Below are 15,558 nucleotides of genomic sequence, written 5' to 3'. Positions count from 1 at the left end.
GGGCAGGTAGAATCTGACAAAGCAGTACCCCGGAACAGGTGGCCCGACCTTTCCTGAAAGAGCCAGCCTTCAAGGGAAAGTAGCTGACTTTCCAGACCGTTAGATAAAGTTACTAAACATCCCTGCATCCTGGGTTCACCCATTCTCGTCTAATCTCTTTGGTGATAACTGCAGCTGTGCTCCAGAAGTCGCTTTTCACCGCTGTTTGTAAACAATGTTTGACCAAGTGTGCTAGGGACTTCTCACACACGTGAGAAAGACTCATTGTCCAGTGCACGCCTTTAATCCCCGCATTTTTGAGGCAGAGGCAGGCGGATCTCTGAGTTTGGAGCCAGCCTGGTCTACAGAGTGAGTTCCAGGACAGCCAGGGCTAAACAGAGAAACCCTGTCTTGAAAAACAAAAAGACTCATTGTCCTTCCGTTTCTTTGGGTGGTTAGGACGAGATGCCCAACCTCCAAACAACATGGGAATATTCAGATGATAATGGCATTAGGAACTTCTGACATACGATATCAATAATTAAAAGCATTTTGTGGGATGCCCAATAGTACTTAGGTTTTCGTTGTTGTTTAAAATCCCTGGCATCTCTAGAATGCACTATAGCGCTGAGTCGCTAGCCTCACCCACTTTGGCTGTAACTGTTTCTGTTGTAGAATCCGTTCAATGTGAAGATGGTCTCTACCCAAAGCACCTTCTGATTGGTTTAATAAAGAGCCAAATGACCCATAGTTAGGCAGAGAGGACAGGCAGGATTGGGGTGCAGAGATGAATCTAGGTGTGCCTAGACTTGGAGTAAGCAGGACGCACACAGAAGAGAGGTAACCAAGCCACATGATAGTACATAGGTTAATAAAACCAGGCTAATTTTAGTTAGAAGAGCTAGTTGGGAAAGGGCCTAAGCTAAGGACAAGCTTTCACAATTAATAAGTCTCTGGTCGTCATTTGTGAGCTGGCGGCCCAGAAAGGGGTCTGACTACAGTTTCCTTCTGAGTCACTTTGTTATATAGTTACCTGGATTCAGGTAGAGTTCTTACCATAAATATATAACATGAAATTAATTAGCAGTCTTCCCATACTCCAAACCCACATTTGTTTCCAAGGAAAAAAACAAAAGCTGTCCAGCAGGATGGTGGCAGAAAGCCCACCTTGGAGGCAACAACCTGAGAACTGTCACTCAAACAGCCCCTCCCTCCAAAGACCCCTGAGCTGTCAGCAACAACATAGTTTGGGTATTTTTGATTTGTTTAAAATGAAAAAAAGCAAAACAACCACAAATCCCAGAGCTGCTGAAAAGACACCTACCTGTTCGGCAGAAAGGACTACCACAATGGTGCTCACGGCTGCTCCAATGGGCCTTGCTTTGGCCTCAACTCAAGATGTCCGTTGGATGAACCAGCCTACTGTCAGCCCAGATGACCCTGCTCACAGATACACTGGATCTTCCTGCAGCAGTCTTCAATCTGGTCAGACAGGAACATCTCCCCAGCCCATGACAGCCAGTGCACACAAATGACTCGCTGTACAAACAGCACTCCCTTCGTGTTTCTGAAACTTCCTTCCTGGCACGGCTTCTATGCAGCAGTGTGGACCTCTGAAGACTTGTCTCAGCAGTCGCGTTGTCTGCTGGCGGCTTCTGGGTGCTGGCGGAGTGGGTCATGGGGGTTGTAGGAAAAGCAGGTGACTAGGAGTACCAGTCCCAAGCAGCCCAGAAACAGCTAGGAGGTGGCTAGACTTTAACAGCTAGGCTGCAGGGATGGGGGTCAGAGAGCTGAGAAGCGAGACTGTGGAGCCATCAGTCCTGTGCGGGAAAGAGGAAGGCACTGAACCGCTGGCTCTGCTTGCTTAGGAGCTGGACTTAGGTTGGAAACTAGGCCACTGGCGCTCGAAGGCCACACTTGAAAGCAATATCCTGGCATACTGCATTTGGAGTTGCTGACTCTGACTTTCCCTTCGAACAGAGCAAAAGGACCCTCGGCTCAGGACGAAGTGTCAAAGAGGGTCACTCCAGAATGTAACCAGGCTCTGAGGCAGCAGAGATGCACAATTTCTGATTAACTAAATTCCAAAAACCCATGCAGAAGCATATTTGATTGTCACACCAAAGTTTTTAGAGTAAAGCAAGTTCCTCATACCAAAACACAGATCTAATTTCCATGTTTCTTTTTTCATTTTATTTATTTATTTTTGAGACAGGGTTTCTCTGTAGCTTTTGGAGTCTGTCCTGGAATTAGCTCTTGTAGACAGGCTGGCTTCAAACTCACAGAGGTCCGCCTGGCTCTGCCTCCTGAGTGCTGGGACTAAAGGCATGCATCACCACCACCCGGCTGATCTCCATGTTTCTTGAAGGAGCACCTCACCCTTGCAGATTTAGCCCTTATTGTGCACCATTGCAGTACTCAATAATGCAAGGATTCCAGGTTTGCCAGGACTGTCTTGTGGCTCTTCAAGTCCAAGTCCTTCCAGAAAACAACTACTTCATTCTGATGTTTACCTAGGTACAGTGACTCTAGATTTCCAACTTCAGTGAACTTGGAGGTTATTTCCAACTACAGTGGAACTTGGAGTTGATCTCTATGCCATGCTCCATGGTGTTAATATTGGCCTGGGACCTGGGAGTCATATCTGTCTATCAAAGTGATTCAGCACAGGTCTGAGTTGCATGGTATCAGTACCACCTCCAAAGGAACTGGAGACAGATAACCACGTGGACAGCGATCTGTCTACATGACCTCCAGTAAAAACCGAATAAACTGGGTAGTGGTGGTGCGTGCCTTTAATCCCAGCGCTCAGGAGGCAGAGGAAGGTGGATCTCTGTGAGTTCAAGGCCAGCCTGGTGTAGAGAGTTCCAGGACAATCAGGGCTACACAAAGAAACCCTGTCTCAAAAACAGGAAAAACAAAACAACAACAAAAAGGGAACACTTCTGCATTGCTGGTGGGAATGCAAGCTGGTATAACCCCTTTGGATGTCAGTGTGGTGATTTCTCAGAAAACTAGGAAACAACCTTCCTCAAAATCCGTAATACCACTTTTGGGTATATATCCAAAGGATGCTCAATTGTGCCACAAGGACATGTGCTCAACTATGTCCATAGCAGCTTTGTTTGTCATAGCCAGAATCTGGAAACAACCTAAATGTCCCTCAACCGAAGAATGGTTAAGAAAAATGTGGTACATTTACAAAATGGAGTACTACGCAGCAGAAAAAAATAATGAGTTTGAATTTTGCAGGAAAATGGAGCTAGAAAACATTATTTTGAGTGAGGTAACCCAGACACAGAAAGACAATTATCACATGTACTCACTCATAGGTGGTTTTTAAACATAAAAAAAGCCAGCCTACAAACCACAATCCCAGAGAACTGAGACAATGCAAACACTAAGAGAGACTTACATAGATATAATCTACATGGGAAGTAGAAAGTATAAAAAGACAAGATCTCCTGAGTAAATTGGGAGCATGGGGACCTTGAGGGAGGATTTAAGGGGGGAGGGGAGAGGCAGGGAGGGGAGCAGAGAAAAATGTAGAGCTCAATAAATATCAATAAAAAATTTTTTTAAAAAAGTTAAAACTTCCCTTTTTATTTAAACAGAAAAGGGGAGGTGATGTGGGATTCCCCTCTGTATGCTGTGAATATCATTGGTTAATAATGGAATTGCTTTGTGTCTATAGCAGAGCTATAGGGGAACAGAGCTAGGTGAGGAAAACTAAACAATGCTGGGGAAAGGAGGTGGAGTCAGAGAGAAGCCTTGAAGCCACCTGAGACAGATGTGCTGAGACATTGCTGGTAGGCCACGACCTTGTGGCAACACACAGATTAATGGAGATGGGTTAAATTAAGATGTAAGAGTTAGCAAATAAGAAGCTAGAACTAATGGGCCAAGCAGTGTTTTAATTAATATAGTTTCTGTGTGATTATTCTGGGGCTAAGCGGCCAGGAACCAACAAGCAGCTCTCTCCTCTTACAAGAGCGAGTTCTAGGCAGCCAGGGATACATAGAAAAATCCTGCCCCCCAAAAATAAACAGACCATATTACATTTGTATTTATATTGTGTGTGTGTGTGTATGCGCTTTGAGGGTTTTTTTTTTTGTTGTTGTTGTTCTTGTTTTTGTTTGTTTGCTTGCTTGCTTTGTTTTATTTTGTGGGGGTGCTTCAGGGGTGAGGGAAGAACATGGGGGAACTGGAAGGTAAATGGAATTGGGGTGCATGATGTGAAACTCCCATAAGAAGGATATTAAATTAAAAAAAAAAACAAAGTTGGGTAGCGGTGGGCAGATCTCTGTGAGCTCCATGCCAGCCTGGTCTACAAAGCAGTTCCAGGACAGCCAGGACTACACAGAGAAAGCCTGTCTTGAAAAACCAAAAACAAGGGGCTGGAGAGATAGCTCAGAGGTTAAGAGCATTGCCTGCTCTTCCAAAGGTCCTGAGTTCAATTCCCAGCAACCACATGGTGGCTCACAACCATCCGTAATGGGGTCTGGTGCCCTCTTCTGGCCTTCAGGCATATACACAGACAGAATATTGTATACATAATAAATAAATAAATAAATAAATAAATAAATAAATACTTTAATAAAAAAAAAAAGAAAGAAAAAGAAAAGGCGCACGCCTTTAATCCCAGCACTTGGGAGGCAGAGGCAGGCGGATTTCTGTGAGTTCGAGACCAGCCTGGTCTACAAGAGCTAGTTCCAGGACAGGCTCCAAAACCACAGAGAAACCCTGTCTCGAAAAACCAAAAAAAAAAAAAAAAACCAAAAAAAAAAAAAAAAATTAACAACAAAAATCATACTCCTGTGTATCAACAACCTCAAAGCAGTGTTTTTGGGAGAAAGGAGTCTCAAGTAGACCAGCTGAGGCTGGACTTGATATCCTGACCCTCACAGTGCTTAGAGTATAAGTATCTGCCACCATACCTGCCTCAAAGAGTGCCTAGTGAGAACTTTCTAAAGTATGTACACAGAGCTACTGAAAAGTTTAGAGCCTCCAAGTGGTGGCACACACCTTTAATCCCAGCACTCATGAGGCAGAGGCAGGCAGATCTCTGAGAGATTGAAGCCAGCCTGGTCTACAGAGCAAGTTCCAGGACAGACAGGCATACACAGAGGAACTGTGTCTCAAAAACATAAAACAAAATAAATTGATTAGTCCAATAAATTCCCTGTCACTGATAAAAAGATTTGGCCAGTATTGGATAGCTGTTTCCTCTAGGTTGACATGGTCAAATTCAGAAGCAGCAGAGAAGCAGAGATGCAGTCCACACTGCCACTAGTAGCAGACTCTCTTTCAGAGAGCTCCACTGGGGTAAAGATGAGATTTCTGACTGTGTAGGCTGGCGAGGATTTCAGGACATGTCAGGATAAAAAGGTTTTTTAGTTTTTTTTTTTCTTTTTCTTTTTCTTTTTTCTTTTTTTTTTTTTTTTTGGTTTCTTCGAGACAGGGTTTCTCTGTGGTTTTGGAGCTTGTCCTGGAACTAGCTCTTGTAGACCAGGCTGGTCTCGAACTCACAGAGATCCGCCTGCCTCTGCCTCCCAAGTGCTGGGATTAAAGGCGTGCGCCACCACCGCCCGGCGGTTTATTAGATTTTTTGTTTGTTTTTTATTTTTTGGTTTATTAGATTTTTGAAATGGATATATGGCATTCTAATTTTATTACACCTTAATGTGGGGGGCTGTGAGGTGCACATCACAGAGTTTGTGTGAAGGTCAGAAGACAATATATGGAACCAAGTTCTTTCCTTTCACTATCTGGGTCTTAAGACCTTTATTCAGGTCTTTAGATTTGGCACCATCATCTTTACTAGAGCCATTTCTCCAGTCCTGTGCCTGGAGCATCTCCACATGAACAGAACATCATGCCTAGAGGCAGTCTTCACAACACACTGGTTGTGTTGTAATTCTCTTCTCTCAGTAAAGACTTTAATGAGACTTGAGGGTGACAAGGCAATATACTTTGCTTTTTGGTTGTTTTTCCAGAGAGGGTTTCTTGGTATAGTCTGGCGGTTATGGAACTCACTCTGTAGACCAGACTGGTCCGCCTGCCTCTGCCTCCCAAGTGCTGGGAGTTACATTACTTTCCTTCTTTTTTAGGGTTTGTGGGGTTTTTGTTGTTTGCTTTTTTTTTTTTTTTTTTTTTTTTTTTTTCAGTTTTTCGAAACAGGGTTTCTCTGTGGCTTTGGAGCCTGTCCTGGAACTAGCTCTTGTAGACCAGGCTGATCTCGAACTCACAGAGATTCACCTGCCTCTGCCTCCCAAGTGCTGGGAATAAAGGCGTGCGCCACCACCGCCCGGCTTTGCTTTTTTGGTTTGGGTTTTTTCAAGACAGCATTTCTTTGTGTAAGAGCTCTGGCTATCCCAGAACTCACTTTGTAAACCAGGCAGGCCTCAAACTTAGAGGCCCGCCAACCTGACTCTGGAGTGTAGTCAGACATTTCTCTCCTGACTGCCAGTTCCCAAATAGCCACTCAGAGGTTTAGTATTACTTCTAAATGCTCGGCCAATAGCTCAAGCTTGTTACTAGCTAACTCTTACACTTAATCCATGCTTCTTATCGATGTTTTGCCATGTGGCTCATGGCTTGTTACCTCATTTTCTATATATGCTGCTTCTTCAGTGGCTGGCTGGCTGGCTGACACCTCTCCTCCTGGTTTGTGCCACCACAATATCCTGGAACTCACTTTGTAGACCAGGCTGGCCTCCAACTCACAGGTCCTCCAGTCTCTGACTTCAATTGCTGGGACTAAGGGAGTGAGCCACCTCTGCATGGCTGACTTTGCTTTCTTACACCCCGTTTCCTTCTCTGCCTCACGAGTAGCACTGAGTTTCCACACGGGACAATCTGAGATTATACCTATGAACATTCCCTTACAGAGCAGAGGGGGACTCACAGGCCTCCACGGGAGATCCTCAAGCCTCAGAAGTCCGAGAAGCATGTGGTGACCAATCCCAGACTGTGCTCAACAAGGCCAGTTATACAGGGGATAGTGAAGTGTGTGAAAGGAGCTGCAGGGAACCCAGTTGCCGTGGGATTTCATGTCCATGTCTCTTTTCTCCCTTTCCTCTTCTACAATGCTGAAGTTCAAACCCAGACCTCTTGCAAAGCAAACTGAGCACAAAACACGTAGGGGGGTGTGTGTGTGTGTATTAATGTATAGCCCAGCAGTGGTATTGAACTGCTTTAATACCAGCACTCAGTAAGCAGAGGCAAGTAGATCTTTGCATTTGAGGCCAAAGTGACTTCTAGGACTGGACAGTCAGGGTTACAAAGGGAAACCATGTCTCAAAACAAACAACAAAAACAACAACATAAAACGAAGAAAAAGAAATCTTTTCCTGGCCGGGCGGTGGTGGTGCACGCCTTTAATCCCAGCACTTGGGAGGCAGAGGCAGATGGATCTCTGTGAGTTTGAGACCAGCCTGGTCTACAAGAGCTAGTTCCAGGACAGGCTCCAAAACCACAGAGAAATCCTGTTGCGAAAAACCAAAAAAAAAAAAAAAAAAAAAAAAAAAAAAAAGAAATCTTTTCCTAAAACGAATATACAGGACTGACAAGATGGTGAACACAGGGACCATCCTGCCTCTTGAAAGCTGGGGTTACGTGTGTGCGCCTCCACACGTGGCTTAAGTCTAGAATGCTTAAAGAACTTTTCTGCTTTGTAATTTAAGAAACACTTATTTAATTCCTGATAAAGCTTTTTTTCTGGTAACAATATTAATTTTTCATGTATCAAGGAAACCAATGCCCTAGTCTGGCCTCTGCAGGCACCAGGGACATATGTGATACACAGACATACATGCAGACAAATAAATAAATACACATTAAAAATACATAAAATTTATTTTGTAAATTTTTTAAAAAGATGCACACTATGTATGTATGCCCCCCCAGCACTTGGGAGGCAGAGGCAGGAAGATCTCTCTGAGAGTTCAAGGTCAGCCTGATCTACAAAGCAAGTTCCAAGAGAGCCTGGGTTATACAATGAGACTCTGTCTTAAAAAACTCACAAAGATACACCAGCAATAATACTTCTCTTACATGTCTACAATATAAAAAACACTATAGAAAAAGCAAAACAACGTATTCAAGAAGAGATAATCTGAGGCCGGGCGATGGTGGCGCACGCCTTTAATCCCAGCGCTCGGGAGGCAGAGGCAGGCGGATCTCTGTGAGTTCGAGACCAGCCTGGTCTACAGAGCTAGTTCCAGGACAGGCTCCAAAGCCACAGAGAAACCCTGTCTCGAAAAACCAAAAAAAAAAAAAAAAAAAAAAAAGAAGAGATAATCTGAGACCAATACAGACTGAATTAACTTTATTCTGTAAGGAATTTTGCGAACAAAGTAATATCAGTGTTTCTTCACAACGAGATCCACAAACAGAAATTTCGAAATGATGTAACTTTTGGGCCTCAACGAGACCCAGCGAGTTTCAGGGAGCACCATTGAACCAGTGTGACTGCCATGTACTCGTAAGGTAACAAACTAAGGCGGGAACAAGCGCTGATGACCAGAATTCTGGGGTGAAGTTGAGTTTCATGATATTGTTATAGGTATTTCCTCTACTTTCTTCCTTCAAGAGAAATAACCGGATATGTAAAGGTATAAAAATTATTTCCCAATTACATTTTACCTTTGCAGGACAAAGACACTTATACTTAACAAACAGAATGCTCACCCGTCAATACGGCTATTAACTATGTTAAAAATGTTTGACTCTTCTTTAGATTTAATCACTAGAATTACAGACAGATATGAGCTGCCATGTGGGTGCTGGGAACTGACCCCGGGTCCTCTACAAGAGCACCAAGCGCTCTTAAGGAATGGATCACTGATGTAGGATTCCCCTCGGTATGCTGAGATTCTGGGCAGCCGGGAGGAACAAGCGGTTCCTCACTACAGAGCACCCCTCTAGCCTTAAAAGTATTTAACAACTCTAGTATACTCTGACTTAAAAACCTCTAAATCAAGAATATATACATATATATTTGTTTGTTCTCTTGTTTATAAGACAGGGTCTCACTGTATAGTACTGACTGGCCCGAAACTCATTATGTAAAATAGGTTGGCCTTGAACCCAGGGATCATCCTGCCTCTGCCTCCTAAAGGTTGGGATTACATGTGTGGGTTTAAGTCGAGGATGCTTAAAGAAATTTTCTACCTCTTAGTTTAAGAAATATTTATTAAATACCTGAGAAAGCTTTTTTTTCTTTTGAAAGCTTTTTTTTTCTGATGACAATATGAAGTTTTCATGTATCAGAAGTATTGAAAGTAGTTTCAGGTAATCCAATTACACCACTCAGAATCAGACCCCAAAAGCTCTAAAGTACAAATTTTGGGGAGTTTTGTGCACTAAATTTTACCAAGAAAGATTGTAGCCTGAAACTCAAATACCAGTATTTCATGTAATTTGCTTGTTTTCTTTTATTATATTTGTGTGTATATGTGCTCTTGTGCCCACATGTATGTATATGCGCACATAATGAGTGTCAAAGAACAACTTATGCTTCGTGCTATGTGGATCATAGGATTGAACTCAGGTGACCAGATTTGGTAGCACAAACCTTACCAACTGGGTCATCCGAGTCACCTCATCTGCCTAAGAACCAGCACTTGTTTTTTCCTTGTGTTAGACCTGGGGCACACTTAGGCAAATGCACTACCACTGACCTAGATCCCCAGCCTTGTTCTTTTTTGTTGTTTTGTTGTCGTTGTTTTATGTTTTTGTTTTCCAAAACAGGGTTTCTCTGTGTAGCCTTGGCTGTCCTGTAATTAGCTCTGAAAACGAGGCTAGCCTAAACTTCCAGAAATTTGCCTGCCTCTGCCTCCTGTAAGGTTTCATTATGTAAGCCCAGGATGGCCTCAAATTCATCATCTTTCTGCCCCCATCTTGGGTTCTAGGATTACAGGCATTCACCACCTGTTTTGTTTTAACAGGGAAAAGTTCATAACCTACTCAATCATCCTGAAGGAAAATTAGACTAAAAGCAGTTAGGTATTTATATAGCATAATATAGCTGTCTAAAAAACACTTTGGAGGGAAAGGAATCATATTTTTAGTATGATATGGCCACAATCACTTTCTCTAAAAGTAGGCAAGGATGAATTAGCACTCAGGCACAGTCAGAGCTGAGAGGGAACCTGAAATAGTAACATTGATGCAGCAGAAAGAAGTGGAAAGCTGAGGGTGGCAATCTCAAGCACTAGAGAGGTAGACGCAAGAGGATCACAAGTTCAAGGCCAGTCTGTGCTACAAAGGGACTCTCAAAAGGAGGGAAAATAAAAGAAAGAAATGCAAAAATCTCATTATGTTGCTTATGTTTAATTTTACAAAACCAAAGGCAAACCAACTACTACTCATTTCTGATGAAAAAAATTAAAATAAAAACTCTGAACCTATTTTGTGAATGTCTACTATAACATTCTTTGATCCTGTTCATGAGTTCTAGTCAGTCAAACAGAGAAGGTAAGCTTAAAAGGCAGCAACAAACATGTCAAGGACTTCACCTTTCTTAGATGATCACATCGCATTTTCAGTGACAGAGGAGAGGTCAGTGGCTCCCAGTGACTGACAGACTTTATTAGTACACTCAAGACAACACCCCACTGTTTCCAGACTCTTAAATATTGGTACCCAAGGTTGACATAAAGGAGTATCTCACTCTGAAAAGAGGTCTGACTGGAATGGGGTTTGGACCAGTGTGGGGCAGTACTTACTGACAGGCGACTTCTGTAACAAACAACTAGTTTCTTGTATTTAAAAAATAAGCAAGACAGAATTTTCAGAGTCTTACTTTACAATACATTGTAAACATCACAGACCAGCACAGGTACAAAGTGCCTCCGAGTGGTTTATAATACTTTGTATCGTCCTTTATTTGTTGGTTGGTACGAATTTTGCTATGACAGAAAATAAAAGGCAGGTTAGAAAAAGCACACATAAAAAAGGTGAATGTTTAAGATTATTTTCTTTTAACAATTTGTTACACTATCACATAGCCAAAATAAAAAGGCTGTTACTGAGTGGAGGCAGAGGGATAGCTCAGTAAAGAATTTGTTCTCTCTGTTCACCCCGCATTCTTTCCCTGATAACTCTGTAGTCTCAAAGCATGAAGTTCTTTTTCTATAACTGTTAGGTGAAATAATCTCAAAACCTTTGTACACTACTATACTATTAATACATTTTAGAAACAACACATTCAATAGCCCAGACTAATCCTGACTTTACAAAATCCTCCTGGTCAGCCTGCTAAGCGCTGAGATCACAAGGATGAGTCACCATACTTGGCTTGAGTCCTGACTTAAAGCTTGTTTGTATTTTCTCTTGTTTTGTATACCTTCTTTTTAAAAAACTATTTCCCTGGGTTAGAGAGATGGCTCAGCAGTTAAGAGCACTAGCTGCTCTTCCAGAGGACCTAAGTTCAATCCCAGCACCCACACATAGCTCACAACCGACTGCGGCTCCAGTTCCAGGGGATCTAACAGCCTCACACAGGCATTCATGTAGGAAAAACACCAATGCACATAAGATAAAAAAAAAAATTGTTAACAAAAAATATTCCCTGCCGTAAACTGGGCACTGGCATTGAATCACAGCACGCAGGAGGCAGAAGTAGGTGAATCTCTGTGAGTTTGAGGCCAGCCTGGTCTATATAGTGAGTTCCAGGACATAGAGAAACCCTGCCTCCAAAAAATTAAAAAATAAAAACTTAAAAATCCCCAAAAAAGATTTCTATGTATAAATGGAATTTCAGAAAAGCCCCCCAACCACAGAAGCTGCTGCATGGAGAGTTTATAGCCCATAACTGGTACTTAAGATCAATGATGAGGCCGGGCGGTGGTGGCGCACGCCTTTAATCCCAGCACTCGGGAGGCAGAGGCAGGTGGATCTCTGTGAGTTCGAGACCAGCCTGGTCTACAAGAGCTAGTTCCAGGACAGGCTCCAAAACCACAGAGAAACCCTGTCTCGAAAAACCAAAAAAAAAAAAAAAAAACCAAAAAAAACCAAAAAAGATCAATGATGTATCTGTGGCTCCCTTAGAAAGGTTATCTTTAGTAGGTTTTTCTTTTTCCAAATTTAACTCACTGCAAACTTTAAAATACTGGCCACACCATGGGTTGGTTAGGACACAGAATAACTGGCATTTTCAGATGCTCCAATGAGTAAAAACTGGTAAATCCTTTTGCAAAACAATGTGGTAATAACACCTACTAAATAGACTATATGGTACTTAAAAATAGAAATTCTATTCCAAAGTGTATATTCAATAAAAAGATGCATTAATGTATAGCAAAAAGTCAAAGAAGGTTCACAGTTATCTTATTCATAAAAGTCAAAAGTAGATAGAATACCCTCAAGTCCAGTATGTAAGTAAACTGCAATGTATGTTAACAATTAAATAGCATGCAGGTATGAAAAGGCATGCATTATTGCTACCTGCAACAATAGCCTGGCCTCCTCAGTATAATGCTGAGGCATGAAGAGTTGACAGCATGTAGTCCCATTACGCAGAGGTAAAAACACATAAAGCTAATGGAAGCCAGAGGCCAGGCTTCTAGATGGAGCAATGATCTGCATTTCTTCATTTAGATAGACTATACTCAAGTGCCTACTCCAAAGTTTCATCAAGATATATTTATGTGAGGCTGGAGAGATAGCTCAGAGGTTAAGAGCCCTGGCTGATTTCCCAGATGTCCTGAGTTCAATTCCCAGGAACTATATTGGTGGCTCACACACAACCATCTATAATGAGATCTGGTGTCTTCTTCTGGCATGCAGTCATGCATACAGATAGAACACTGTATACATAATAACTAAATTAATCTTTAAAAAAAAAAGACTTCTGTGTTGGGACAGGGTCTCAAATCCCACCAGGCTGGCTGTGAAACTCAACTGCCTCCATGTCCCAAACACCGGGACTGAGCTGGCAAGACAGGTGTTTATGATTTCTATGCCTGTGTGTATTAAAGTTCGATAAACAGTCACTGAAACAAATAAGGCCTGAGGGTTTCACTTACCAGTCGGATCAGTTCTTCTTTTATGAGCCTGGTGATTTCTGCCTTTGCTTTCTGCACAGCCAGCTCGTTGGCACCTGATGATTGAGTAGAAAATGTATGGTTCATACTACTGTTCTCCACTGAAAGGAGGTCTAGGAAACCACACTTCAGGTAATGTTAGGAAGTGTACTGCCTGCCAAGATAGTGAACTGGTACAGTTGGGTTACTTTCTAACTTAAATGCTGACCAAAGTATTTGACCTAACAGAAGTGTGTCAAGCCTGTGCTCACTTGGACAGCACATGCACTAAACTATGAAGATGCAGAGAAGAGAAACATGGCCCCTGACAAGGATGACACACAAAATCATGAAGTGCTCAGTATTTAAAGAAAATGTCTATGTCCTTAAAATTTGTACCTTCTTTAAAGCAATTTTCAAACATAATCCCCACAATAGGTCTGTAAGCTTTAAATGTATACGACCGTATTCTGAACTTCTAAGACCTCAAATGACACATGGTCACTGATTTCTTAGAGGTGTCCCTATTTTCAGTTCTCGCCTACTATCAACTTCATACTGACTTGTGTTACACCTACACCAACCCTGATCTAACTCAGGTGTCACACAAAAGCAACGGTACGTACTTTCAATCGCCAAGTAAATTTTCCGCTCTCCTTCCTTGGGCTCTTTGCCAGGAGGGAAGTAGGTGCCTCTGATCGTGATGGCGGCTTCCGAGTACTCACTGATTCTCTGCAGGGCTTCCTTAGAGGTGACTTTCCACCTCGCCGTCTAAAAAAAAAAGGTTTGGAGACTCAAATCACAACACAGAAGTCTGAGTTGAGGGTAGGTGAGATAGATGCTCAGTGGATAAGGGTCCTGCTACCCAGGCTAACGACCTGAGTTCAAGCCCTGAACCTGCCTGGTGGAAGGAGAAAACCAACTCCTGCAAGCTGCCCTCTAACTGACATGCCCATCCTGATCCCTGTGCTCCTCCAACTGCCAATACATAATATCACACAATTAATCTAAAATTCTGGGCTGAAAAAGAATAGATTCACTAGGCAGTGGCGGTGTATGCCTTTAACCCCAGCACTGGGAAGCAGAGGCAGGAGGATCTCTGTGAGTTTGAGGCCAGCCTGGGCTACAGAGTTCCAAGACAGCTAGGACTACACAGAGAAACCATGTCTCAAACAAAAACAGAAACAAAAACAAAAGAAAGGAAGGAAGGGGGCTGGAGAGATGGCTCAGTGGTTAAAAGCATTGCCTGCTCTTCCAAAGGTCCTGAGTTCAATTCCCAGCAACCACATGGTGGCTCACAACCATCTGAAATGAGGTCTGGTGCCCTCTTCTGGCCTTCAGGCATACACGCAGAGAGAATATTGTATACATAATAAATAAATAAATAAATAAATAAATAAATAAATAAATAAATAAATAAATAAATATTTTTAAAAAAAGGAAAGAAAAGAAAAAGAGAACAGATCACAGATTCACTATTACTCTCCCCTATTTCCCCTATGTAGGTATAAGTCAGGCATTTAATGTTCACATAGAAACAATCCTGTCTCAGGGGCTGGAGGTCCAGATCAGCACTGAAGTTTTGTCTGTGTGTACAAAGTCCTAGGTTCTCCTCTAGTGCAGGAAAAAAATAAGAGACAGGACTGGAGGTGTGCACTTGTCAACCCAGCACCTGTGAGGTAGGAGGGTCAGGCCCTACCTCAAAAAAAAAAAAAAAAAAAAAAAAAAAAGAAGGAAAAGAAAAGAAAGAAATGAACTAAGAACATCAGAGCCAATAGTTGATGTGTTTTAAGGAAAGGGTTCTGTTCTGAAAGAAGCATTTCTACTTCACAATATAAAAACCTTTATATTTGTTACTTGCCTGTGGGAAGTCATTAATTTCTAACTCTTCCTCGTATCTCTTGAAAGATTCACTCTGCCCACCCTCCTGCCTCTCCTCTTCCTGTTTCTCCAAAGGCACGTAATTGAGCTTGGCATTGATCTTTTCAGCAAGCTGTTCTGCAATGGTTTTTGCCGACACCGTGGGAGCCAGAATGGTGCCCCCTCTGAGAATGGCATTGGTGGCTTGCTGCATTACATCCTGCGGTTTAAGAAGACCTCCAGTTAAACCTCAGCTGCAGAAAAGAGAGGGCCAAGGACCTCACCATAAATGATTCTCCCTAAAGCCACTAATTCCACTTAATAAACAGAAAGTGTCTTTCTAACGCAATCCCTCACACAGTGTGAGTGCGTAACTGATACTGTCACTTTCCTCTCATGCTGATGAGAAAACTGAGGGACAGTCACTACAGACACGGAGCATTAGCTAAGGCGCAGCACGCAGAACATAACAGGGCTTTTCTAAAATCTCATACCTTGTGACTAGTGGCATTTCTACTTCGTTACAATGCCTGTGTGGCCATCATCACTGAGCCTTCCCCTACCCACAATGGACCATCCAAAAACGCAATAACTTATCATTCTTTGGGCATGCTATAAAAATTCTGTTTTGCTGGGCGGTGGTGGTGCACACCTGTAATCCTAGCACTTGGGAGGCATAGGCAGGTGGATC

At 42.6% G+C, this 15,558-nt stretch overlaps 1 protein-coding gene and 1 non-coding gene across 3 annotated transcripts in view; one reads left to right on the top strand and one right to left on the bottom strand.

Annotated features, from left to right (window-relative positions):
- Window positions 1-10,293: 10,293 nt before the first annotated feature.
- Ddx46 (DEAD-box helicase 46) overlaps window positions 10,294-15,558 on the bottom strand; it is a 42,877-nt gene continuing 37,612 nt past the window's right edge. For both annotated transcript variants that reach the window (XM_057787344.1, XM_057787345.1), the window contains exons 20-23: window positions 14,869-15,087; window positions 13,634-13,778; window positions 13,011-13,084; window positions 10,294-10,892 (exon numbers count right to left, since the gene is read on the bottom strand). In XM_057787344.1, the coding sequence (XP_057643327.1) occupies window positions 10,845-10,892; window positions 13,011-13,084; window positions 13,634-13,778; window positions 14,869-15,087 (486 nt within the window). In that variant the 3' untranslated portion in view covers window positions 10,294-10,844. The remainder of the gene's footprint in view (window positions 10,893-13,010; window positions 13,085-13,633; window positions 13,779-14,868; window positions 15,088-15,558) is intronic.
- On the top strand, window positions 13,272-13,376 carry LOC130886306 (U6 spliceosomal RNA). Its single transcript, XR_009058278.1, has one exon. It is a non-coding gene; the product is annotated as a U6 spliceosomal RNA (small nuclear RNA).

Source organism: Chionomys nivalis, chromosome 13 (assembly GCF_950005125.1).
Source record: "Chionomys nivalis chromosome 13, mChiNiv1.1, whole genome shotgun sequence".
Taxonomy (NCBI): domain Eukaryota; kingdom Metazoa; phylum Chordata; class Mammalia; order Rodentia; family Cricetidae; genus Chionomys; species Chionomys nivalis.
This window is presented reverse-complemented; position numbering and strand designations above follow the sequence as displayed.